The 25,502-nt window shown below is 38.5% G+C and overlaps 1 protein-coding gene across 1 annotated transcript in view; it reads left to right on the top strand.

The window, feature by feature from the left end:
* The first annotated feature begins 206 nt into the window (after nucleotides 1–206).
* Nucleotides 207–25,502, top strand: part of LOC587689 (inactive L-threonine 3-dehydrogenase, mitochondrial-like) — a 48,205-nt gene continuing 22,909 nt past the window's right edge. Inside the window, exons 1-5 of the mRNA XM_030995833.1 lie at nucleotides 207–421; nucleotides 7,664–7,845; nucleotides 8,746–8,859; nucleotides 10,110–10,225; nucleotides 10,708–10,914. Of these exons, the coding sequence (XP_030851693.1) occupies nucleotides 7,680–7,845; nucleotides 8,746–8,859; nucleotides 10,110–10,225; nucleotides 10,708–10,914 (603 nt within the window). The 5' untranslated portion in view covers nucleotides 207–421; nucleotides 7,664–7,679. The remainder of the gene's footprint in view (nucleotides 422–7,663; nucleotides 7,846–8,745; nucleotides 8,860–10,109; nucleotides 10,226–10,707; nucleotides 10,915–25,502) is intronic.

Genomic DNA, 25,502 nt, shown 5'->3' with positions numbered 1-25,502 from the left:
GATGAAGAAGAAGACAATTCAATATTTTCTACCCCAATTATGCGCTAGAGGTCTATACCTATACTTTTTACTTTGTTGACTTCTAAAAATAAAACTTCGACTCAGACTAGATGCGCCAGGCGGTGTGGTCCAATTCTCGCACATAATTGGTCCGTTTTCGGGGGCTTGGCCGTCATGTGACTCGACTCGACTACAGCGCAGCGAGTACACATGTTTACGTGTGTAAAAGTACGTCATGCTGCAGCGCATGCAGTCAATGGCAATATTTTCGGTGCTTTTCCATGTAGTAACGTAACTCGCGGTGAAAGTGCGAATGTTGTTACTGTGAATTCCGTAGAGTGGGACATAATTCCGGTGCTGTATCAGGAATTATTCAATCTGTAAAGGAAACAGTATTCTTTCGAACGAGATTATTACTTTGGTAAGCTTTTCGTGATTATATTATGAAGTCTTGAAAGGGAAATACAGACTCTAGACTCAATACTTTGTTACTTTATTTTTTGGGGTTTAGTCCGCCCGGTGTCCGACTCAGCTCCGTCGCTCAGGCTCAGCGCGCGCCGGCCGGTGAGCTCGCGCTCGGTGCATACATGCTTTTTTTGATTGAGTTTTTGATAATGAAGCTGACTGCTGAAGCTGAAATTATTCGACTTAAGTTTATTAAATGATTTTGTGTACTTACCCGTAATGGTTGCTTTTAAGTTTTATATTAATCACGTTATTGCAAAGATTATGCATGCCCAAAGTCATAAAAATTTGAGTAAGTTTTTACTAAGAACAATGTCATTTTTGAGAAAAGAAAATATAATTTATGAATATAAATATGATGGTACCAGGAAGTAGATTCTAGATCATAAAATGTTTTCATGTTGACTTTGCATTTCTCAAAAATGACATGCCGGTGCAGTGCTCTAAGTCTTAGGCTTAAGCTTCAAATTGTGGGTGCAAAGCAGAGTCTATCGTTTGACATGAAACAGATGGCTATAATAATAAAATGATAAAGCCAAAAGGTTTTGGAGATTTTAGATCTAGATCTATCATCTAGATTGATGTACATGAATAAGCTCGAAATATAAGATGACATTTTGAGGCTTGTTTTGAATGAACACTATATTCACGGATCTTCCTCATAAAATTCAATTATAGATTGATAAATGAACTCCAATTGAAAGGGAATTAGCCAAAAGTGTAAGCTGTCGCAAAAAGGAAGTCATCCTGTAAGCTGTGAAAAAAGAAAAAAGATGGAAGAACAAATAAAGATCGCAACATTTAAGTTGTAGAGGTAGAAATATCATAATAATCTGCATACTTATTATATGACCATGATGACTGGAGGTTTTTTGAGGTGATCCGTCTGCAAATCATGAAAATCCAGAAATGCCTTGAGGCCTACAAAGTACATGTACAAACACAATTTAGATCTATCATCTAGGTCTAACCTCTATATATGTCAAATCTGTTTATCGAGGTACATGCATACCTGCCAACCTGAGACAAGAGAAATTAGGAGTAAATTTTTCTGGATGGACTACGAGGTCGCGAACCACCGAAGGATTGGGGTAGTAGCCCGTAGATTGGGGGGGGGGGGGGGGGTAACTAACGATCACGTTCGGGCTGCGCTGTGTATATCTTCTATGAGCGCAAGCGCGGATGTCGGCGTGATCTGGTTATCAGTGCTGTGTTATGCTTTAGTCTTATACATACATACATACATATTGGTATTTATTGAGCGCCTTCACATGAACGTGCTCAAGGCGCTTTACATTTCGAAATACAAACATAATAGTTATATACTCTCCAAGTGCATTACACTAAAAAAAAAATTAAATTAAACAAAATCGGAGTTTTGAGGCATGCATTCGGAATTCGGAGTTGGTATGAAAAATGCGGAGGAACTCCGCCTAAATCGGGGTGGTTGGCAGGTATGTACATGTAACCCAAGGGAAATAGAGAGAGTGGCCACTGTGGATAGGTGGCCTTTCTAGACAGGTTCTACAAAAAAAAAAAAAAATTTGAGGGAGACAAACACATGGCCACTTTAGACAGATGATGGCCTTAATGGGGAAATGAAAGACAAATTTGTCTGAACACATTTAGTCCATTCATTAAAACCAAAAAGAGAAAGAATACCTACATTGTAGTAGGTTAGTACCATGGTTTCCCATTACCAGAACTCAAACTTTTTTGTTTATATACTTACTGCCTTACTGTCTATACAAATATATACATGTAGGTACCGCGTGCATGTACTATACACATCCTTTTCAATTTTCATCACTTATTCCCTGTAATAGAAAACAGGATGTTGTTAAATTAATTGATCTCAGACTTGGTCTTATTTAAACAATGTGGTGTATGACTGATACCTGTATGATGAGTATGATGTTGATTACATGTATGTTGTTGAAAAGGTTAATATGTGAAGGTTAATATGTGAAGGTTACAATGTATGTATGAAGGAGAGTCCGATGTCTGTACCCTCAACTTTTCACTTGAAATTGACAAGAATTTACCCTTTTGCTAATCTCATCCACTTATTCCTTAAATTCTAGAGTGTACCGGTAAGAATGTCCTGAAAATCTCATCAAATTTTGAGTACCGTAAGAAGAATGTTATTTTCACAAGAAAATTTGGCGGTGTCAATTCCAAGATATCTTGGGATAGTTTGCAAAATATCCCACTATTTGGCAAAATATCCAGCTATTTGTCCCGTGCATCTTCACTAGACCAAAGATTCGCAATACGCGCTAACGCTGAGCAAAATATCTCGAGCTAATTTCTCAAGGTCGAGTTACAAGTTTCGAGGTCGAATCTCGAGCTGATGAAGACGCAATTTGTAACTTCGGGATTATTTCCCAAATCAGAAATAGCGGGCTATTTGGCAATCTCGAGATGATGAAGACGCGCCTTTAAGATATCAGATGCATGAGTAGAAAGGCCTTTTCTACAGTCTACACACACTGCATCCATTTTTTTTGCATGATCGTATTGCATTAGATTTCAGGAATTTTATTTTATCTTTTAAAACCTTAAATTGGAAACACAGAGAGGTTCAAATTCATTGCTTTACATTAAAATTTGGCCACTTCAATTTTTTCACAAAGTTTAAACCGCATGCAGAGATTAGAATTCATTTCAACGGTACGTACATGTAGCACTACTGGTAAACGATAACAAAATGTTGTTGCCAATTTGAAGAGCAACATGTAATCAAATAAATCCTGTCCTGAAGGTTATAATGTCATGCTCAAGTTGGGAAATCCACAGGATGAAGAAAGTCCTGGTTGTGGTTGAGTTTCAAAGTGAAACAGGACTCTTAATCCTTCCGCACAGTTTCAATTGTATATTGTACAGTATACTAACAGCATTACTTCTCCAATCATTTATGAGATGAATTTTTATTTATTTCCACATTTCCATTGAAATGTTAATTGGTTTTATAATAACAAATGGATTCAGAAATACCTGATATTGTATTAAACAAACATTTTCTATTCATTTAACATTCATAAAATGAAATGCATTTCAGTCTAATGTACATGTAGTAAATAGTTTAAAGGTAAAGACCAGTTATGGTCATGCAATTGCATTGTGAAAGAAACGTTGTGGAATCGATCAGAAAAGGTTGATCATCTAGCATCTAGCGTCTGCAAGGTTCTGGAATCATCAAAATGATAAGAAATTTGGCCCATTCTTCGTAAAGTTACAAGCACTATACACAGAAAGATGTATATGGGACTACCCTATATCTCTCACAGACCATGGGAGAAACAAATTTACCAAATATATGAATTAGTAGGCGGTTTCCCGGCAAATTTTTTATCATCATGTATTAGTCAAAACATATTCTTTCACATGATTGGTAATGAGAGCTTCCATTTCATTTTTTGAAATTGGGGCGTTTCCAATACTGGTCTTTACTTTTAAGCTCACATCAGCACAGATATGTAACTCTAAGTACATTGTAAAGAGACAGACCTTCAAAGCGAGGCCTACTTTGTATGAACCTGTATGGAAAGTCAAGGTCAACCGGCGAAGTGACATTATCCACTTCATGCACCTGTACAATGTTTATTGTACAGGTCAAAGAAACTAACTGTTCATTGCCTAATCCAGCATTGCATGTTTTAGGGGCGTTCAAGCAACACTTTTTTCACCCTAGGAACACGGTTTTCAAAGACTTTTAGTTTAAGAGATGGTTGCGTTCAAGCGATTTTAAGCAATTTTTAGTCAGTCGTAAAAACAAACGTGTTACATGAAACGCTGAAAAAGATGTGTTTTGTATCGTGATTCAGAAAGCATGTGACGAAGTTAACCTATATTTCCTTAGGTCAAACTGCGCAGTGTGATGAGCAGTGGCTGGGCTTGAGACGAGCGAGAATCAGCATTGATGAAAAATCGCTTGAACGCTCTCCTGCAGTAATCTTGCTTTTTAACGGCGTTTTAATTTGTGATTCAAGCTTTTAAAAAAATCGCTTGAACGCACCCTTGGTATACCAGGGAGTTCCAACTCCCTGGTATATACACTGTAGCTGACACCTCCTTTACCCCCCAGGGAGACTCACAATGCACACATTTCTACAGCCTTTGTATACCGGTATGTTTCTTCTTAGTAAATGTGAAATGAATAACCTTCAAAAAAGGCTTCAAAGTTCAATCAATAACCGTACCCAGAAAGGAATACACTATAGTGTAGTAGTACAGTAGATCTTACTGTATATAGCGCTTTTCAGGACCAAAGGCCCTCTCAAAGCGCTTTACAAATAGATTACCCCGGTCATCGGATTCAGGCTTACACGCACGCGATGTATGCACATTCTCCACTCCCTGGGGAGCATTCCAGCCAAGCGTCATTTTTACAAGCGCACACTTGCTAATCCCAGCACATTAGATTTCACATCCTTTCGGTTACCCATTTAACACCTGGGTGGAGAGTGGCAAATGTACATTGCAGATCAATGTCTTGCCAAAGGACATTAGTGCTGCAGTGGGACTTGAACCGCGGACTGTGTAGGCTGTAGCCTCAGCTTATGATTCATTTGTGTAGTACTGTAAAAAGGGGCATTCTCCTGATTTATCTCTTTCTTTTCCTCCCCTCTCGCTCATCTCTTTTTTCTCTCTCGTTTTCACTTTCTCCTCCTGTCTCTCTCCCTCTCTCTCTCCATTACTTTTTTCTTGTAAAATGTACATGTGCATGTATGAGTAAACTTGTACTGTAAAGTAACATACCTGCCAACCACCCCGATTTAGGCGGAGTTTCTCCGCATTTTTCATACCAACTCCGAATTCCGAGTGCATGCCTCAAAACTCAGAGTTTTTAAAATTTTAATTTATTTTTATTTTTTTTAATAATTTTTTTAAAATTAATATTTTGTGTGTGCGTCCGCCATTTTCAATGGCAAAATGTCCATTCTGTCCTGTAAAGTATCCTACAAGCATCTCACATCAGCAATTTGGGGATGTTTATTCATACCTGCGTATAACCCACGTGTATTTATATTACATGTGCAGTTGATACGCCGTGCATAAACACTGTATACATTGGCGTGTTTTCTTCAATGCTTGTGTGATGACTGCGATCGTGAAAGCTTGTTATTTACCGGACTTCCTCAGATTTATTTTGGATTACTACTACTATATACCTTTGCAAAATAGGGCTCCTAACTGAGGTGGGTAGTGAAACATGTAGTTTTGTGAGTGTTCACATTTCAAAAATTGTTTATGTGTGGGGCGAAAAGGTTGAAGGAAAAGGCCCATTTGCACCATTAAAATGGAGAGAAAAAAAATAGACCCTAAAGTCCTGTGTACCCCCCCCCCCCCCAATCTACGGGCTACTACCCCAATCCTTCGGTGGTTCGCGACCTCGTAGTCCATCCAGAAAAATTTACTCCTAATTTCTCTTGTCTCAGGTTGGTAGGTATATGAAGTAAGGATTGAATAAATGTCTACAGAATTTTAAAGAACTATCTTCGGTAGAGAGATGCTTTCACCTTCCTATATTATACCCTAGGTATTAAACCATACAATACACACATTTCTATACATGTAGGCCATTGTATCTTATTACATGTGAAAGTTAAAGATCCAGAGAGGGATTATACTAGGCTGTACACACTATGAATATGACGGACAAAGAAAGCGGACAAAATATACAGTTCCTCAGGTAGACAAAGGAACATCCCTTCACTGCTATTATGTAAAAATGTGTCACAAGCATATTCACCTGTTCTACACATGTTTACATACATGTAATAGCAGTGAAGGGATGTTCCTTTATCTACCCGAGGAACTGTATATTTTGTCCGCTTTCTTTGTCAGTCATGTTCATAGTGACATGTATGTACCTTGCTTCTGCTGAGGAGTTGTTTGGTTTTTGTAGTTCATTGTACTTTACAACAGCTTGTATTATGAGTAAACTTGTATAAAGCAAGGATTGATCTTTGAACAAATGGATATAAGCACTATCTTCTAGAGGGATGATAAACTTGTGTATTTGGTAAATGCATTTACTATCAAATACAGATTACAGTAATACAGATGTATACATGTATGTACACAAAGTCTTGAACAGTGTAGACACCAAGTAAACAGATCTACACTGTACATGTGTACATGCTGAATGGGATTGAGTATAATCTGCTTCCTAGACTACTTGCAATAGTCCTCATACATGTACTTGAAAAATAAACTGTAAAATAACAACAAAATTCTACTACATGTACTACAACTAATAATAATAAAATGGTAGTTTTCTCTTTTATTCCATTGCCTAGTAGAACTTGGTGTTCCCTGTAAATACATTTTGTATAAAGTCTATATATACAGTACATGTAGCAAAGAGAGATTTCCTTTAGTCAGCAGGTTTGAGGCCATCTCCAAAACAAATTAATTATGAACCCTTTCAAGTTTCAGAACAACAATTTTTATTAGGGCTGAAATGATCTCATATTCTTCAAATTGGCAACAATGATATTTTTTTTTTGATGCTGCATTGTTCTAATGAAATGAAGTGTCTCTGAAAACATTATACACAAGTTTTCATTTTGTTGAAAAGCTGAAAAAGTGGACAATTTTTATGGAAAACAATGCTTTTGAACCTACACTGTGTACATGTATTAACATTTGCCAATGTCAAGATTTTAAGGCCTTTTATTTTTCTTCTCAAAATTCCTTGTGTCAAACGCAATGTGATAACTGAATAAAAATGAGCACAGTGTGTGCAGAAATTTTTGCTCTTCCTTTTCATGCATTTGGTACCGGTATATATTTTTTATTGCTCTGAATTAAAGTTTGAGAGCCTAACCACAAAATGTGGGCCGGATGCTTGTCCAGACGGAGTTCAGCGGACAAAAGACAGAGAAATGAAAGTCTACGTAATGATTTAACCCAACTTTTAAAGATACCTTAACTTTCATTCGCACAAAACATTTGCAAATTTAGCAAGTGGTTTGAATTCTTGAAAAATCTTACATGTATGCTGCAACATTTATTAATAAATCATAACAATTGACACAAAGCCAAATTTTTGCCATTAACAACTCATTTTCTTGCCATGAAAATTTCTATATCATTTACATAATTTACACATTTTGAAAAATTCATCTTGTAAATGCCTCTGATTTTAATACAGTACATGTATGTTTACCGGTACTAAATTTCCTTCCAGATACCCCTATTACAGCATGACATCAACAATGTGGAGGTCAACGTTGCGAACGTTTGCCAAAAAGATTCTCCACACCAGCAGTGTGAGGGCGCCCCAGATCCGCTTCCTTTCGGTGACAACGTCTTACTGTCAATCCTACTCTCCCATCGGTAGTCTAGACCAACCCAGAATCCTCATTACGGGTGAGTAACAATTATTAATATTGACTTGTATTTTGTTAAGGCAGGCCTGATAAAAACCTGATTTAAATCGGTTTCCCGATTTTTTTAAATTTTTTTTTACCAATTTTTTTTTCTTCTCTATTTTATTCTGATTTTCCCGATTTCCCTCATATTTTCTCTATTCTTTCCAATCTTGCCCTATTTTTTCCCCAATCTTGCCCTATTTTTTCCCCAATTTTCTTACTCGAAAGGGGGGAATGTCAAATGCCATTTTTTCCCTGCGAATCCTCTTCTTTTTTTTACTCAAGGGGGGCGTGGTTGAGGGGAAAACAAAAAACCTATTTTTTTTTTAGTGCTCACTATCACCCCTGTAAAGGCTTTTTCAGATATGACAGGGTATGCCACATTCAACAAAATAAAAAACACCTTTTTTTTAAAATGTGGAAATGCACAGCAACTGCAGGCAACAAAGGTCGGCTCGCCTAAGTATATGAGGGGATGGGCCGTGCTTAATTAATGCAAAGTCATTGTATATATGGATACTTCACATAAAATGATGTCATCAAGTCGAAAGCTAGTTAATAGGTCGACAACTTCCCATTCTCAAAGCTTTAGATTTTGAGTTTTCAGAGAGCTGTTAGCAGGTTGTCCTCTGACAGACACTGAAATAGTATATACCGTAATTGACATGATTGTAATCTATGGCATATGAGCTTTCCGTTGTTCTATAATTCATCTACATGTATTTCATATTTCATTTCTGACAGCTAGAGTCTTTCAGAATTCTAGACCCATTCATATTACATATATCTCACTTCCAGATCTTTTGCTATGTACAATAATTACATTCCGCTGTTATGAACAAGCTTTATACTGTCTGATCCTTCCCTTTAATTGCATCCACTTTGATTTATTTTCCAGGTGGTCTTGGACAGCTAGGCCAGGGGCTAGCCAAGGTGCTCAGAAAGAGATACGGGCGTGACAATGTCATTCTGACGGACATCGTTAAACCTCCCAGGCATATCGTTGATGCAGGTTTGTAAATTGTGAATTCAAGGGGCGGAATCGATCAAGCAATAAGTACACTTCATGATGGTATATTGTACCCTTAACATTGATGCCCCATTTGTAATGATTATGTAATCATGGAATGCTGTACACCTGAATATGGGGCCAAGTCAAAGGTGAAATATTACAAAATGCATTGCTATCAACTCCCTCGATATAATTAAACACAAATCCATCTTCCAAACACAGGAAAAATTCACTTTTCACAATAACAAGGCAAGTTTTCACTTTCACAATGATACCAAATTCAAGTATGATAATACAGCAACGAGAGAGATATCAATGCTCAAACTTGTATTGCACAACTTTTTTGACGAATTTATTTTCTCTGAGACTGCACCCCTAAGAAAATTGGGTGAACTGCCGTTGGTTTACAACCAGTTGGTCTACTCCCCAATTAGTCTTTTCCCATATGGTCTACACCCACCCGTCTACTATCCACATGGTCTAATAATCAGTTTAAAAAATAAAAAAAATGTTTATTAATCAAATAATACTTACTGGTACATAAAAAACACATAATTATAATGAATACAAAGAAAAACACATAAATTATACTTATATAACAAAATTTATTGTACGTTTTTTTCTTCTACTTTATCATTTGGTCTACTTATCATGTGGTCTAATGACCATTTAGCCTAATAGCTATTTGGTCTAATCTCCAATAAGTCTATTACCCATTTTGGAATAAACAGCAATAAACTGAAAATTGTACCATTCTAGTCACTTCAGAGAATCCATCAATTTCAACCGAAGCCTCTCAGTGTATGATATATTCATTATAGGTAAAGACCAGTTATGGTCATGCGATTGCATTGTGAAAGAAACGTTGTAGAATCGATCAGAAAAGGTTGATCATCTAGCATCTAGCATCTGTAAGGTTCTGGAATCATCAAAATGATAAGTAATTTGGCCCATTCTTCGTAAAGTTACAAGCACTATACACAGAAAGATGTATATGGGACTACCCTATATCTCTCACAGACCATGAGAGAAACAAATTTACCAAATTATATGAATTAGTAGGCGGTTTCCCGGCAATTTTTTTATCATCATGTATTAGTCAAAACATATTCTCTCACATGATTGGTAATGAGAGCTTCCATTTCATTTTTTTTTAAATTGGGGCGTTTCCAATACTGGTCTTTACTACATGTACCTGCGCTGGCCATTTGATCATAAATTGATGTCGTGTGCAATGTTTGTTTTTGCAGGTCCATATGCTTTTGTTGATGTGCTGGACTTCAGGAACCTTCAGGAGATTATTGTCAATGAGAGTATAGACTGGATGGTCCATTTTAGTGCAGTTCTTAGTGCTGTTGGTGAACAGGTATGGATATCATAATGAATATTGTGTGAATATCACATAAATATGTCACCTGAATATGATTATGACATGTACATGTATGACATTTTTATGAAATTTGTATAAATAAACTTTAAATTCTGTTCAAATAATTATGTTTACTTCTAACACTATGTACATTAAATACATGTAAAGTATGTAGTTTTGCATCAAATGTCAGATTTATGTTATCATATATTCTTCAAGGAGATTCTTAAAGCCTGTCTGTCCTAGTTTGGCCAGGAGGGATTAGACCACCCAGCGTGGTCACTGACAGGTGGCTATCTCATCAACTCAGCTCTCAATTAACATAAGGAAAAGAGGATCATGAGGGACCAACAGGCACCACTTAGGCATTGTTTCCTATATAGAGGGAGCAATTAGCTACAAGTTGTACGGTGAGGCTTTAAAAGCGTACATGTTTGTCCAATTATTTTTTTCTTTCTATCATCTAATGGCAATTCTAGAATGTCCCACTGGCCATCAAAGTCAACATCCAGGGGCTTCACAACGTGATGGAGCTGGCCAAGATGTACAACCTCCGCATCTTCTGTCCCAGTACCATCGGAGCGTTCGGACCCCAGTCACCCCGCGAGCTGACCCCCGACCTCACGATCCAGAGGCCCAGGACAATCTATGGTGTGGCCAAGGTTCATGCCGAACTCCTTGGAGAGGTAAGGGGGTTCTTTTTTTATGCCTCCGCCACCGAAGGTGGTGCCGGAGGCATCATGTTTTCGGGTTGTCCGTCCGTACGTCCGTACGTCCGTCCCGTTTGACCGTTATCACAATATCTCAAGAACCATTTAAGATTTAAACTTAAGACTCGGGAATAGTATTTATCACCATAGGAAGACGATCTGATTAGATTTTGGAGTACGTAGGTCAAAGGTCACAGGTCACAGAGGTCAACTTATGAAATTCCTTGTATTGAGTTTGTTAGCGCGATATCTCAAGAACCATTTGAGATTTAAACTTCAAACTTAGGGATAGTATGTATCACCATAGGAAGACGATCTGATTAGATTTTGGAGCACGTATGTCAAAGGTCAAGGGTCACAGAGGTCAACTTATGAAATTCCATACATTGAGATTGGTATCATGATATCTCAAGAACCACTGGAGATTTAAACTTCAAACTTAGTGATAGTGTGTATCACTACAGGAAAACAATCTGATTACATTTTGGAGCACGTAGGTCAAAGGTCAAGGGTCATAGAGGTCAACTTATGAAATTCCATACATTGAGATTGTTATCATGATATCTCAAGAACCACTGGAGATGTAAAAACTTCAAACTTAAGGATAGTATGTATCACCATAGGAAGACGATCTGATTAGATTTTGGAGCACGTAGGTCAAAGGTCAAGGGTCACAGAGGTCAACTTATGAAATTCCATACATTGAGATTGTTATCATAATATCTCAAGAACCACTGGAGATTTAAACTTCAAACTTAATGATAGTGTGTATCACCATAGGAAGACAATCTGATTAGATTTTGGAGCACGTAGGTCAAAGGTCAAGGGTCACAGAGGTCAATTTATGAAATTCCATACATTGAGATCGTTATCGCGATATCTCAAGAACCACTGGAGAATTTTCACTTCAAACTTAATGATAGTATGTATCACCATATCATAATATCTCAAGAAACACTGGAGATTTAAACTTCAAAGTTAATGATAGTGTGTATCACCATAGGAAGACAATCTGATTAGATTTTGGAGCACGTAGGTCAAAGGTCAAGGGTCACAGACGTCAACTTATGAAATTCCATACATTGAGATTGTTATCATGATATCTCAAGAACCACTGGAGATTTAAACTCCAAACTTGTTTAAATTGCTCTATGGCGGAGGCATCATTTTCGACTGCGCGCAGTCAAAATTCCATCTAGTTTTTTAATTGGCTACTTTCCCCATAATGAATGTACATACATGCGATTAGATGGATCCTGAACCCTATATCCCTTTGAAAGGGGCGTAGGGGCAAATATTGTAAAAATTTGAATTATCACAACTTTCGGGCCGAAGTTGTAAGGGCCGGGGTGGTTCAGCATTTTGGAGGAAAAAATTATATTTTTTTGAATAGGCTAGTTTCCCCACAATGAATGTACATCCATGCCATTAGATGGATCCTGACCCCCAAATCCCTTTGAAAGGGGCGAAGTGGAAAATATTGAAAAATTTGAGTTATCGCAACTTTCGGGCTGAAATGGTAAGGGCCGGGGTGGTTCAGCATTTTGGAGGAAAATATTTTTTTTTTTTAATTGGCTAGTTTCCCCATAATGAATGTACATACATGCGATTAGATGGATCCTGAACCCTATATCCCTTTGAAAGTGGCGTAGTGGCAAATATTGAAAAATTTGAGTGATCACAACTTTCGGGCCGAAATGGTAAGGGCCGGGGTGGTTCAGCATTTTGGAGGAAAATATATATTTTTTTTAATTGGCTAGTTTCCCCATAATGAATGTACATACATGCGATTAGATGGATCCTGAACCCTATATCCCTTTGAAAGGGGCGTAGGGGCAAATATTGTAAAAATTTGAATTATCACAACTTTCGGGCCGAAGTTGTAAGGGCCGGGGCGGTTCAGCATTTTGGAGGAAAAAATTATATTTTTTTTAATAGGCTAGTTTCCCCATAATGAATGTACATACATGCGATTAGATGGATCCTGAACCCTATATCCCTTTGAAAGGGGCGTAGGGGCAAATATTGTAAAAATTTGAATTATCACAACTTTCGGGCCGAAGTTGTAAGGGCCGGGGCGGTTCAGCATTTTGGAGGAAAAAATTATATTTTTTTTAATAGGCTAGTTTCCCCATAATGAATGTACATACATGCGATTAGATGGATCCTGAACCCTATGTCCCTTTGAAAGGGGCGAAGGGGCAAATAATGTAAAAATTTGAATTATCAAAACTTTCGGGCCGAAGTTGTAAGGGCCGGGGTGGTTCAGCATTTTGGAGGAAAAAATTATATTTTTTTGAATAGGCTAGTTTCCCCACAATGAATGTACATACATGTACATGCCATTAGATGGATCCTGACCCCCATATCCCTTTGAAAGGGGCGTAGGGGCAAATATTGTAAAAATTTGAATTATCACAACTTTCGGGCCGAAGTTGTAAGGGCCGGGGTGGTTCAGCATTTTGGAGGAAAATTGTTTATTTTTTGAATAGGCTAGTTTCCCCATAATGAATGTACATACATGCGATACGATGGATCCAGACCTCCATTTCCCTTTTGAAGGGGCGTAGTGGCAAATATTGTAAAAATTTGAAATATCACAACTTTCGGGCCGAAATGGTAAGGGCCGGGGTGGTTCAGAATTTTGGGGGAAAATATTATATTTTTTGAATAGGCTAGTTTCCCCATAATGAATGTACATACATGCCATTAGATGGATCCTGACCCCCATATCCCTTTGACAGGGGGGTAGGGGCAAATATTGTAAAAATTTTAATTATCACAACTTTTCGGGCCGAAGTTGTAAGGGCCGGGGTGGTTCAGCATTTTGGAGGAAAAAATTAAATTTTTTTAATTGGCTAGTTTCCCCACAATGAATGTACATACATGCCATTAGATGGATTCTAACGCCTACATGTATATCCCTTTGACAGGGGGGAAGGGGCAAATAAGGTAAAAATTTGAATTATCACCACTTTTCGGGCCGAAGTTGTAAGGGCCGGGGTGGTTCAGCATTTTGGAGGAAATTTTTTTATTTTTTGAATAGGCTAGTTTCCCCATAATGAATGTACATACATGCGATTAGATGGATCCTGAACCCTATATCCCTTTAAAAGGGGCGTAGGGGCAAATATTGTAAAAATTTGAATTATCACAACTTTCGGGCCGAAGTTGTAAGGGCCGGGGTGGTTCAGCATTTTGGAGGAAAAAATTATATTTTTTTGAATAGGCTAGTTTCCCCACAATGAATGTACATACATGCCATTAGATGGATCCTGACCCCCAAATCCCTTTGAAAGGGGCGAAGTGGAAAATATTGAAAAATTTGAGTTATCGCAACTTTCGGGCTGAAATGGTAAGGGCCGGGGTGGTTCAGCATTTTGGAGGAAAATATTTTTTTTTTTAATTGGCTAGTTTCCCCATAATGAATGTACATACATGCGATTAGATGGATCCTGAACCCTATATCCCTTTGAAAGTGGCGTAGTGGCAAATATTGAAAAATTTGAGTGATCACAACTTTCGGGCCGAAATGGTAAGGGCCGGGGTGGTTCAGCATTTTGGAGGAAAATATATATTTTTTTTAATTGGCTAGTTTCCCCATAATGAATGTACATACATGCGATTAGATGGATCCTGAACCCTATATCCCTTTGAAAGGGGCGTAGGGGCAAATATTGTAAAAATTTGAATTATCACAACTTTCGGGCCGAAGTTGTAAGGGCCGGGGCGGTTCAGCATTTTGGAGGAAAAAATTATATTTTTTTTAATAGGCTAGTTTCCCCATAATGAATGTACATACATGCGATTAGATGGATCCTGAACCCTATATCCCTTTGAAAGGGGCGTAGGGGCAAATATTGTAAAAATTTGAATTATCACAACTTTCGGGCCGAAGTTGTAAGGGCCGGGGCGGTTCAGCATTTTGGAGGAAAAAATTATATTTTTTTTAATAGGCTAGTTTCCCCATAATGAATGTACATACATGCGATTAGATGGATCCTGAACCCTATGTCCCTTTGAAAGGGGCGAAGGGGCAAATAATGTAAAAATTTGAATTATCAAAACTTTCGGGCCGAAGTTGTAAGGGCCGGGGTGGTTCAGCATTTTGGAGGAAAAAATTATATTTTTTTGAATAGGCTAGTTTCCCCACAATGAATGTACATACATGTACATGCCATTAGATGGATCCTGACCCCCATATCCCTTTGAAAGGGGCGTAGGGGCAAATATTGTAAAAATTTGAATTATCACAACTTTCGGGCCGAAGTTGTAAGGGCCGGGGTGGTTCAGCATTTTGGAGGAAAATTGTTTATTTTTTGAATAGGCTAGTTTCCCCATAATGAATGTACATACATGCGATACGATGGATCCAGACCTCCATTTCCCTTTGAAGGGGCGTAGTGGCAAATATTGTAAAAATTTGAAATATCACAACTTTCGGGCCGAAATGGTAAGGGCCGGGGTGGTTCAGAATTTTGGGGGAAAATATTATATTTTTTGAATAGGCTAGTTTCCCCATAATGAATGTACATACATGCCATTAGATGGATCCTGACCCCCATATCCCTTTGACAGGGGGGTAGGGGCAAATATTGTAAAAATTTTAATTATCACAACTTTTCGGGCCGAAGTTGTAAGGGCCGGGGTGGTTCAGCATTTTGGAGGAAAAAATTAAATTTTTTTAATTGGCTAGTTTCCCCACAATGAATGTACATACATGCCATTAGATGGATTCTAACGCCTATATCCCTTTGACAGGGGGGAAGGGGCAAATAGGTAAAAATTTGAATTATCACCACTTTTCGGGCCGAAGTTGTAAGGGCCGGGGTGGTTCAGCATTTTGGAGGAAATTTTTTTATTTTTTGAATAGGCTAGTTTCCCCATAATGAATGTACATACATGCGATTAGATGGATCCTGAACCCTATATCCCTTTAAAAGGGGCGTAGGGGCAAATATTGTAAAAATTTGAATTATCACAACTTTCGGGCCGAAGTTGTAAGGGCCGGGGTGGTTCAGCATTTTGGAGGAAAAAATTATATTTTTTTGAATAGGCTAGTTTCCCCACAATGAATGTACATACATGCCATTAGATGGATCCTGACCCCCATATCCCTTTGAAAGGGGCGTAGGGGCAAATATTGTAAAAATTTGAATTATCACAACTTTCGGGCCGAAATTGTAAGGGCCGGGGTGGTTCAGCATTTTGGGGGAAAAAATTAAAATTTTTTAATTGGCTAGTTTCCCCATTATGAATGTACATCCATGCCATTAGATGGATCCTGACCCCCACATCCCTTTGAAAGGGGCGAAGTGGAAAATATTGAAAAATTTGAGTTATCACAACTTTCGGGCCGAAGTTGTAAGGGCCGGGGGGTTCAGCATTTTGGAGGAAATTTTTTTATTTTTTGAATAGGCTAGTTTCCCCATAATGAATGTACATACATGCGATTAGATGGATCCTGAACCCTATATCCCTTTAAAAGGGGCGTAGGGGCAAATATTGTAAAAATTTGAATTATCACAACTTTCGGGCCGAAGTTGTAAGGGCCGGGGTGGTTCAGCATTTTGGAGGAAAAAATTATATTTTTTTGAATAGGCTAGTTTCCCCACAATGAATGTACATACTGTACATGCCATTAGATGGATCCTGACCCCCATATCCCTTTGAAAGGGGCGTAGGGGCAAATATTGTAAAAATTTGAATTATCACAACTTTCGGGCCGAAATTGTAAGGGCCGGGGTGGTTCAGCATTTTGGAGGAAAAAATTAAAAAATTTTAATTGGCTAGTTTCCCCACAATGAATGTACATACATGCCATTAGATGGATCCTGACCCCCATGTCCCTTTGAAAGGGGGGTAGGGGCAAATATTGTAAAAATTTGAATTATCACCACTTTTCGGGCCGAAATGGTAAGGGCCGGGGTGGTTCAGCATTTTGGAGGAAAATATTATTTTTTTTTAATTGGCTACTTTCCCCATAATGAATGTACATACATGCGATTAGATGGATCCTGAACCCTATATCCCTTTGAAAGGGGCGTAGGGGCAAATATTGTAAAATTTTGAATTATCACAACTTTCGGACCGAAGTTGTAAGGGCCGGGGTGGTTCAGCATTTTGGAGGAAAAAATTATATTTTTTTGAATAGGCTAGTTTCCCCACAATGAATGTACATACATGCCATTAGATGGATCCTGACCCCCATATCCCTTTAAAAGGGGCCTAAGGGCAAATATTGTAAAAATTTGAATTATCACAACTTTCGGGCCGAAATTGTAAGGGCCGGGGTGGTTCAGCATTTTGGAGGAAAAAATTAAAAAATTTTAATTCGCTAGTTTCCCCACAATGAATGTACATACATGCCATTAGATGGATTCTGAACCCCATATCCCTTTGAAAGGGGCGTAGGGGCAAATATTGTAAAAATTTGAATTATCACAACTTTCGGGCCGAAATTGTAAGGGCCGGGGTGGTTCAGCATTTTGGAGGAAAAAATTAAAAATTTTTAATTGGCTAGTTTCCCCACAATGAATGTACATACATGCCATTAGATGGATCCTGACCCCCATATCCCTTTGAAAGGGGCGTAGGGGCAAATATTGTAAAAATTTGAATTATCACAACTTTCGGGCCGAAATTGTAAGGGCCGGGGTGGTTCAGCATTTTGGTGGAAAAAATTATATTTTTTGAATAGGCTAGTTTCCCCATTATGAATACACATACATGCAATTAGATGGATCCTGACCCCCATATCCCTTTGAAAGGGGCCTAAGGGCAAATATTGTAAAAATTTGAATTATCACAACTTTCGGGCCGAAATTGTAAGGGCCGGGGTGGTTCAGCATTTTGGAGGAAAAAATTATATTTTTTTGAATAGGCTAGTTTCCCCACAATGAATGTACATACATGCCATTAGATGGATCCTGACCCCCATATCCCTTTGAAAGGGGCGTAGGGGCAAATATTGTAAAAATTTGAATTATCACAACTTTCGGGCCGAAATTGTAAGGGCCGGGGTGGTTCAGCATTTTGGAGGAAAAAATTAAAAAAATTTAATTGGCTAGTTTCCCCACAATGAATGTACATACATGCCATTAGATGGATCCTGACCCCCATGTCCCTTTGAAAGGGATATGGGGCAAATATTGTAAAAATTTGAATTATCACAACTTTCGGGCCGAAATTGTAAGGGCCGGGGTGGTTCAGCATTTTGGAGGAAAAAATTAAAAAATTTTAATTGGCTAGTTTCCCCACAATGAATGTACATACATGCCATTAGATGGATCCTGACCCCCATATCCCTTTGAAAGGGGCGTAGGGGCAAATATTGTAAAAATTTGAATTATCACAACTTTCGGGCCGAAATTGTAAGGGCCGGGGTGGTTCAGCATTTTGGTGGAAAAATTATATTTTTTGAATAGGCTAGTTTCCCCATTATGAATACACATACATGCAATTAGATGGATTCTAACGCCTATATCCCTTTGACAGGGGGGTAGAAGCAAATATTGTAAAAATTTGAATTATCACCACTTTTCGGGCCGAAATGGTAAGGGCCGGGGTGGTTCAGCATTTTGGAGGAAAATATTATTTTTTTTTAATTGGCTACTTTCCCCATAATGAATGTACATACATGCGATTAGATGGATCCTGAACCCTATATCCCTTTGAAAGGGGCGTAGGGGCAAATATTGTAAAATTTTGAATTATCACAACTTTCGGACCGAAGTTGTAAGGGCCGGGGTGGTTCAGCATTTTGGAGGAAAAAATTATATTTTTTTGAATAGGCTAGTTTCCCCACAATGAATGTACATACATGCCATTAGATGGATCCTGACCCCCATATCCCTTTGAAAGGGGCCTAAGGGCAAATATTGTAAAAATTTGAATTATCACAACTTTCGGGCCGAAATTGTAAGGGCCGGGGTGGTTCAGCATTTTGGAGGAAAAAATTAAAAATTTTTAATTGGCTAGTTTCCCCACAATGAATGTACATACATGCCATTAGATGGATCCTGACCCCCATATCCCTTTGAAAGGGGCGTAGGGGCAAATATTGTAAAAATTTGAATTATCACAACTTTCGGGCCGAAATTGTAAGGGCCGGGGTGGTTCAGCATTTTGGTGGAAAAAATTATATTTTTTGAATAGGCTAGTTTCCCCATTATGAATGCACATACATGCAATTAGATGGATTCTAATGCCTATATCCCTTTGACAGGGGGGTAGGGGCAAATATTGTAAAAATTTGAATTATCACCACTTTTCGGGCCGAAATGGTAAGGGCAGGGGTGGTTCAGCATTTTGGAGGAAAATATTATTTTTTTTTAATTTGCTACTTTCCCCATAATGAATGTACATACATGCGATTAGATGGATCCTGAACCCTATATCCCTTTGAAAGGGGCGTAGGGGCAAATATTGTAAAATTTTGAATTATCACAATTTTCTGGCCGAAGTTGTAAGGGCCGGGGTGGTTCAGCATTTTGGAGGAAAATATTATATTTTTTGAATAGGCTAGTTTCCCCATAATGAATGTACATACATGCCATTAGATGGATCCTGACCCCCATATCCCTTTGACAGGGGGGTAGGGGCAAATATTGTAAAAATTTTAATTATCACAACTTTTCGGGCCGAAGTTGTAAGGGCCGGGGTGGTTCAGCATTTTGGAGGAAAAAATTATATTTTTTGAATAGGCTAGTTTCCCCATTATGAATGTACATACATGCAATTAGATGGATTCTAACGCCTATATCCCTTTGACAGGGGGGAAAGGGGCAAATAATGTAAAAATTTGAATTATCACCACTTTTCGGGCCGAAGTTGTAAGGGCCGGGGTGGTTCAGCATTTTGGAGGAAAATTTTTTTTTTTTTTATTAGGCTAGTTTCCCCATTATGAATGTACATCCATGCCATTAGATGGATCCTGACCCCCACATCCCTTTGAAAGGGGCGAAGTGGAAAATATTGAAAAATTTGAGTTATCACAACTTTCGGGCCGAAGTTGTAAGGGCCGGGGTGGTTCAGCATTTTGGAGGAAATTTTTTTATTTTTTGAATAGGCTAGTTTCCCCATAATGAATGTACATACATGCGATTAGATGGATCCTGAACCCTATATCCCTTTAAAAGGGGCGTAGGGGCAAATATTGTAAAAATTTGAATTATCACAACTTTCGGGCCGAAGTTGTAAGGGCCGGGGTGGTTCAGCATTTTGGAGGAAAAAATTATATTTTTTTGAATAGGCTAGTTTCCCCACAATGAATGTACATACATGCCATTAGATGGATCCTGACCCCCATATCCCTTTGAAAGGGGCGTAGGGGCAAATATTGTAAAAATTTGAATTATCACAACTTTCGGGCCGAAGTTGTAAGGGCCGGGGTGGTTCAGCATTTTGGAGGAAAAAATTATATTTTTTTGAATAGGCTAGTTTCCCCACAATGAATGTACATACTGTACATGCCATTAGATGGATCCTGACCCCCATATCCCTTTGAAAGGGGCGTAGGGGCAAATATTGTAAAAATTTGAATTATCACAACTTTCGGGCCGAAATTGTAAGGGCCGGGGTGGTTCAGCATTTTGGAGGAAAAAATTAAAAATTTTAATTGGCTAGTTTCCCCACAATGAATGTACATACATGCCATTAGATGGATCCTGACCCCCATGTCCCTTTGAAAGGGGGGTAGGGGCAAATATTGTAAAAATTTGAATTATCACCACTTTTCGGGCCGAAATGGTAAGGGCCGGGGTGGTTCAGCATTTTGGAGGAAAATATTATTTTTTTTTAATTGGCTACTTTCCCCATAATGAATGTACATACATGCGATTAGATGGATCCTGAACCCTATATCCCTTTGAAAGGGGCGTAGGGGCAAATATTGTAAAATTTTGAATTATCACAACTTTCGGACCGAAGTTGTAAGGGCCGGGGTGGTTCAGCATTTTGGAGGAAAAAATTATATTTTTTTGAATAGGCTAGTTTCCCCACAATGAATGTACATACATGCCATTAGATGGATCCTGACCCCCATATCCCTTTAAAAGGGGCCTAAGGGCAAATATTGTAAAAATTTGAATTATCACAACTTTCGGGCCGAAATTGTAAGGGCCGGGGTGGTTCAGCATTTTGGAGGAAAAAATTAAAAAATTTTAATTCGCTAGTTTCCCCACAATGAATGTACATACATGCCATTAGATGGATTCTGAACCCCATATCCCTTTGAAAGGGGCGTAGGGGCAAATATTGTAAAAATTTGAATTATCACAACTTTCGGGCCGAAATTGTAAGGGCCGGGGTGGTTCAGCATTTTGGAGGAAAAAATTAAAAATTTTTAATTGGCTAGTTTCCCCACAATGAATGTACATACATGCCATTAGATGGATCCTGACCCCCATATCCCTTTGAAAGGGGCGTAGGGGCAAATATTGTAAAAATTTGAATTATCACAACTTTCGGGCCGAAATTGTAAGGGCCGGGGTGGTTCAGCATTTTGGTGGAAAAAATTATATTTTTTGAATAGGCTAGTTTCCCCATTATGAATACACATACATGCAATTAGATGGATCCTGACCCCCATATCCCTTTGAAAGGGGCCTAAGGGCAAATATTGTAAAAATTTGAATTATCACAACTTTCGGGCCGAAATTGTAAGGGCCGGGGTGGTTCAGCATTTTGGAGGAAAAAATTATATTTTTTTGAATAGGCTAGTTTCCCCACAATGAATGTACATACATGCCATTAGATGGATCCTGACCCCCATATCCCTTTGAAAGGGGCGTAGGGGCAAATATTGTAAAAATTTGAATTATCACAACTTTCGGGCCGAAATTGTAAGGGCCGGGGTGGTTCAGCATTTTGGAGGAAAAAATTAAAAAATTTAATTGGCTAGTTTCCCCACAATGAATGTACATACATGCCATTAGATGGATCCTGACCCCCATGTCCCTTTGAAAGGGATATGGGGCAAATATTGTAAAAATTTGAATTATCACAACTTTCGGGCCGAAATTGTAAGGGCCGGGGTGGTTCAGCATTTTGGAGGAAAAAATTAAAAAATTTTAATTGGCTAGTTTCCCCACAATGAATGTACATACATGCCATTAGATGGATCCTGACCCCCATATCCCTTTGAAAGGGGCGTAGGGGCAAATATTGTAAAAATTTGAATTATCACAACTTTCGGGCCGAAATTGTAAGGGCCGGGGTGGTTCAGCATTTTGGTGGAAAAATTATATTTTTTGAATAGGCTAGTTTCCCCATTATGAATGTACATACATGCAATTAGATGGATTCTAACGCCTATATCCCTTTGACAGGGGGGTAGAAGCAAATATTGTAAAAATTTGAATTATCACCACTTTTCGGGCCGAAATGGTAAGGGCCGGGGTGGTTCAGCATTTTGGAGGAAAATATTATTTTTTTTTAATTGGCTACTTTCCCCATAATGAATGTACATACATGCGATTAGATGGATCCTGAACCCTATATCCCTTTGAAAGGGGCGTAGGGGCAAATATTGTAAAATTTTGAATTATCACAACTTTCGGACCGAAGTTGTAAGGGCCGGGGTGGTTCAGCATTTTGGAGGAAAAAATTATATTTTTTTGAATAGGCTAGTTTCCCCACAATGAATGTACATACATGCCATTAGATGGATCCTGACCCCCATATCCCTTTGAAAGGGGCCTAAGGGCAAATATTGTAAAAATTTGAATTATCACAACTTTCGGGCCGAAATTGTAAGGGCCGGGGTGGTTCAGCATTTTGGAGGAAAAAATTAAAAATTTTTAATTGGCTAGTTTCCCCACAATGAATGTACATACATGCCATTAGATGGATCCTGACCCCCATATCCCTTTGAAAGGGGCGTAGGGGCAAATATTGTAAAAATTTGAATTATCACAACTTTCGGGCCGAAATTGTAAGGGCCGGGGTGGTTCAGCATTTTGGAGGAAAAAATTATATTTTTTGAATAGGCTAGTTTCCCCATTATGAATGTACATACATGCAATTAGATGGATTCTAATGCCTATATCCCTTTGACAGGGGGTAGGGGCAAATATTGTAAAAATTTGAATTATCACCACTTTTCGGGCCGAAATGGTAAGGGCAGGGGTGGTTCAGCATTTTGGAGGAAAATATTATTTTTTTTTAATTTGCTACTTTCCCCATAATGAATGTACATACATGCGATTAGATGGATCCTGAACCCTATATCCCTTTGAAAGGGGCGTAGGGGCAAATATTGTAAAATTTTGAATTATCACAATTTTCTGGCCGAAGTTGTAAGGGCCGGGGTGGTTCAGCATTTTGGAGGAAAATATTATATTTTTTGAATAGGCTAGTTTCCCCATAATGAATGTACATACATGCCATTAGATGGATCCTGACCCCCATATCCCTTTGACAGGGGGTAGGGGCAAATATTGTAAAAATTTAATTATCACAACTTTTCGGGCCGAAGTTGTAAGGGCCGGGGTGGTTCAGCATTTTGGAGGAAAAAATTATATTTTTTGAATAGGCTAGTTTCCCCATTATGAATGTACATACATGCAATTAGATGGATTCTAACGCCTATATCCCTTTGACAGGGGGAAAGGGGCAAATAATGTAAAAATTTGAATTATCACCACTTTTCGGGCCGAAGTTGTAAGGGCCGGGGTGGTTCAGCATTTTGGAGGAAAATTTTTTTTTTTTTATTAGGCTAGTTTCCCCATTATGAATGTACATCCATGCCATTAGATGGATCCTGACCCCCACATCCCTTTGAAAGGGGCGAAGTGGAAAATATTGAAAAATTTGAGTTATCACAACTTTCGGGCCGAAGTTGTAAGGGCCGGGGTGGTTCAGCATTTTGGAGGAAATTTTTTTATTTTTTGAATAGGCTAGTTTCCCCATAATGAATGTACATACATGCGATTAGATGGATCCTGAACCCTATATCCCTTTAAAAGGGGCGTAGGGGCAAATATTGTAAAAATTTGAATTATCACAACTTTCGGGCCGAAGTTGTAAGGGCCGGGGTGGTTCAGCATTTTGGAGGAAAAAATTATATTTTTTTGAATAGGCTAGTTTCCCCACAATGAATGTACATACATGCCATTAGATGGATCCTGACCCCCATATCCCTTTGAAAGGGGCGTAGGGGCAAATATTGTAAAAATTTGAATTATCACAACTTTCGGGCCGAAATTGTAAGGGCCGGGGTGGTTCAGCATTTTGGAGGAAAAAATTAAAAAATTTTAATTGGCTAGTTTCCCCACAATGAATGTACATACATGCCATTAGATGGATCCTGACCCCCATATCCCTTTGAAAGGGATATGGGGCAAATATTGTAAAAATTTGAATTATCACAACTTTCGGGCCGAAATTGTAAGGGCCGGGGTGGTTCAGCATTTTGGAGGAAAAATTATATTTTTTGAATAGGCTAGTTTCCCCATTATGAATGTACATACATGCCATTAGATGGATCCTGACCCCCATATCCCTTTGAAAGGGGCGTAGGGGCAAATATTGTAAAAATTTGAATTATCACAACTTTCGGGCCGAAATTGTAAGGGCCGGGGTGGTTCAGCATTTTGGTGGAAAATATTATTTTTTTTTAATTTGCTAGTTTCCCCATAATGAATGTACATACATGCGATTAGATGGATCCTGACCCCCATATCCCTTTGAAAGGGGCGTAGGGGCAAATATTGTAAAAATTTGAATTATCACAACTTTCGGGCCGAAATTGTAAGGGCCGGGGTGGTTCAGCATTTTGGTGGAAAAATTATATTTTTTGAATAGGCTAGTTTCCCCATTATGAATGTACATACATGCAATTAGATGGATTCTAACGCCTATCTCCCTTTGACAGGGGGGTAGGGGCAAATATTGTAAAAATTTGAATTATCACCACTTTTCGGGCCGAAATGGTAAGGGCCGGGGTGGTTCAGCATTTTGGAGGAAAATATTATTTTTTTTTAATTGGCTACTTTCCCCATAATGAATGTACATACATGCGATTAGATGGATCCTGAACCCTATATCCCTTTGAAAGGGGCGTAGGGGCAAATATTGTAAAATTTTGAATTATCACAACTTTCGGACCGAAGTTGTAAGGGCCGGGGTGGTTCAGCATTTTGGAGGAAAAAATTAAAAATTTTTAATTCGCTAGTTTCCCCACAATGAATGTACATACATGCCATTAGATGGATCCTGACCCCCATATCCCTTTGAAAGGGGCGTAGGGGCAAATATTGTAAAAATTTGAATTATCACAACTTTCGGGCCGAAATTGTAAGGGCCGGGGTGGTTCAGCATTTTGGAGGAAAAAATTATATTTTTTGATTAGGCTAGTTACCCCACAATGAATGTACATACATGCCATTAGATGGATCCTGACCCCCATATCCCTTTGAAAGGGGCGTAGGGGCAAATATTGTAAAAATTTGAATTATCACAACTTTCGGGCCGAAGTTGTAAGGGCCGGGGTGGTTCAGCATTTTGGAGGAAATTTTTTTATTTTTTGAATAGGCTAGTTTCCCCATAATGAATGTACATAC

Source organism: Strongylocentrotus purpuratus, unplaced genomic scaffold, assembly GCF_000002235.5.
Source record: "Strongylocentrotus purpuratus isolate Spur 01 unplaced genomic scaffold, Spur_5.0 spur5_scaffold_3, whole genome shotgun sequence".
Lineage (NCBI taxonomy): Eukaryota > Metazoa > Echinodermata > Echinoidea > Camarodonta > Strongylocentrotidae > Strongylocentrotus > Strongylocentrotus purpuratus.
This window is presented reverse-complemented; position numbering and strand designations above follow the sequence as displayed.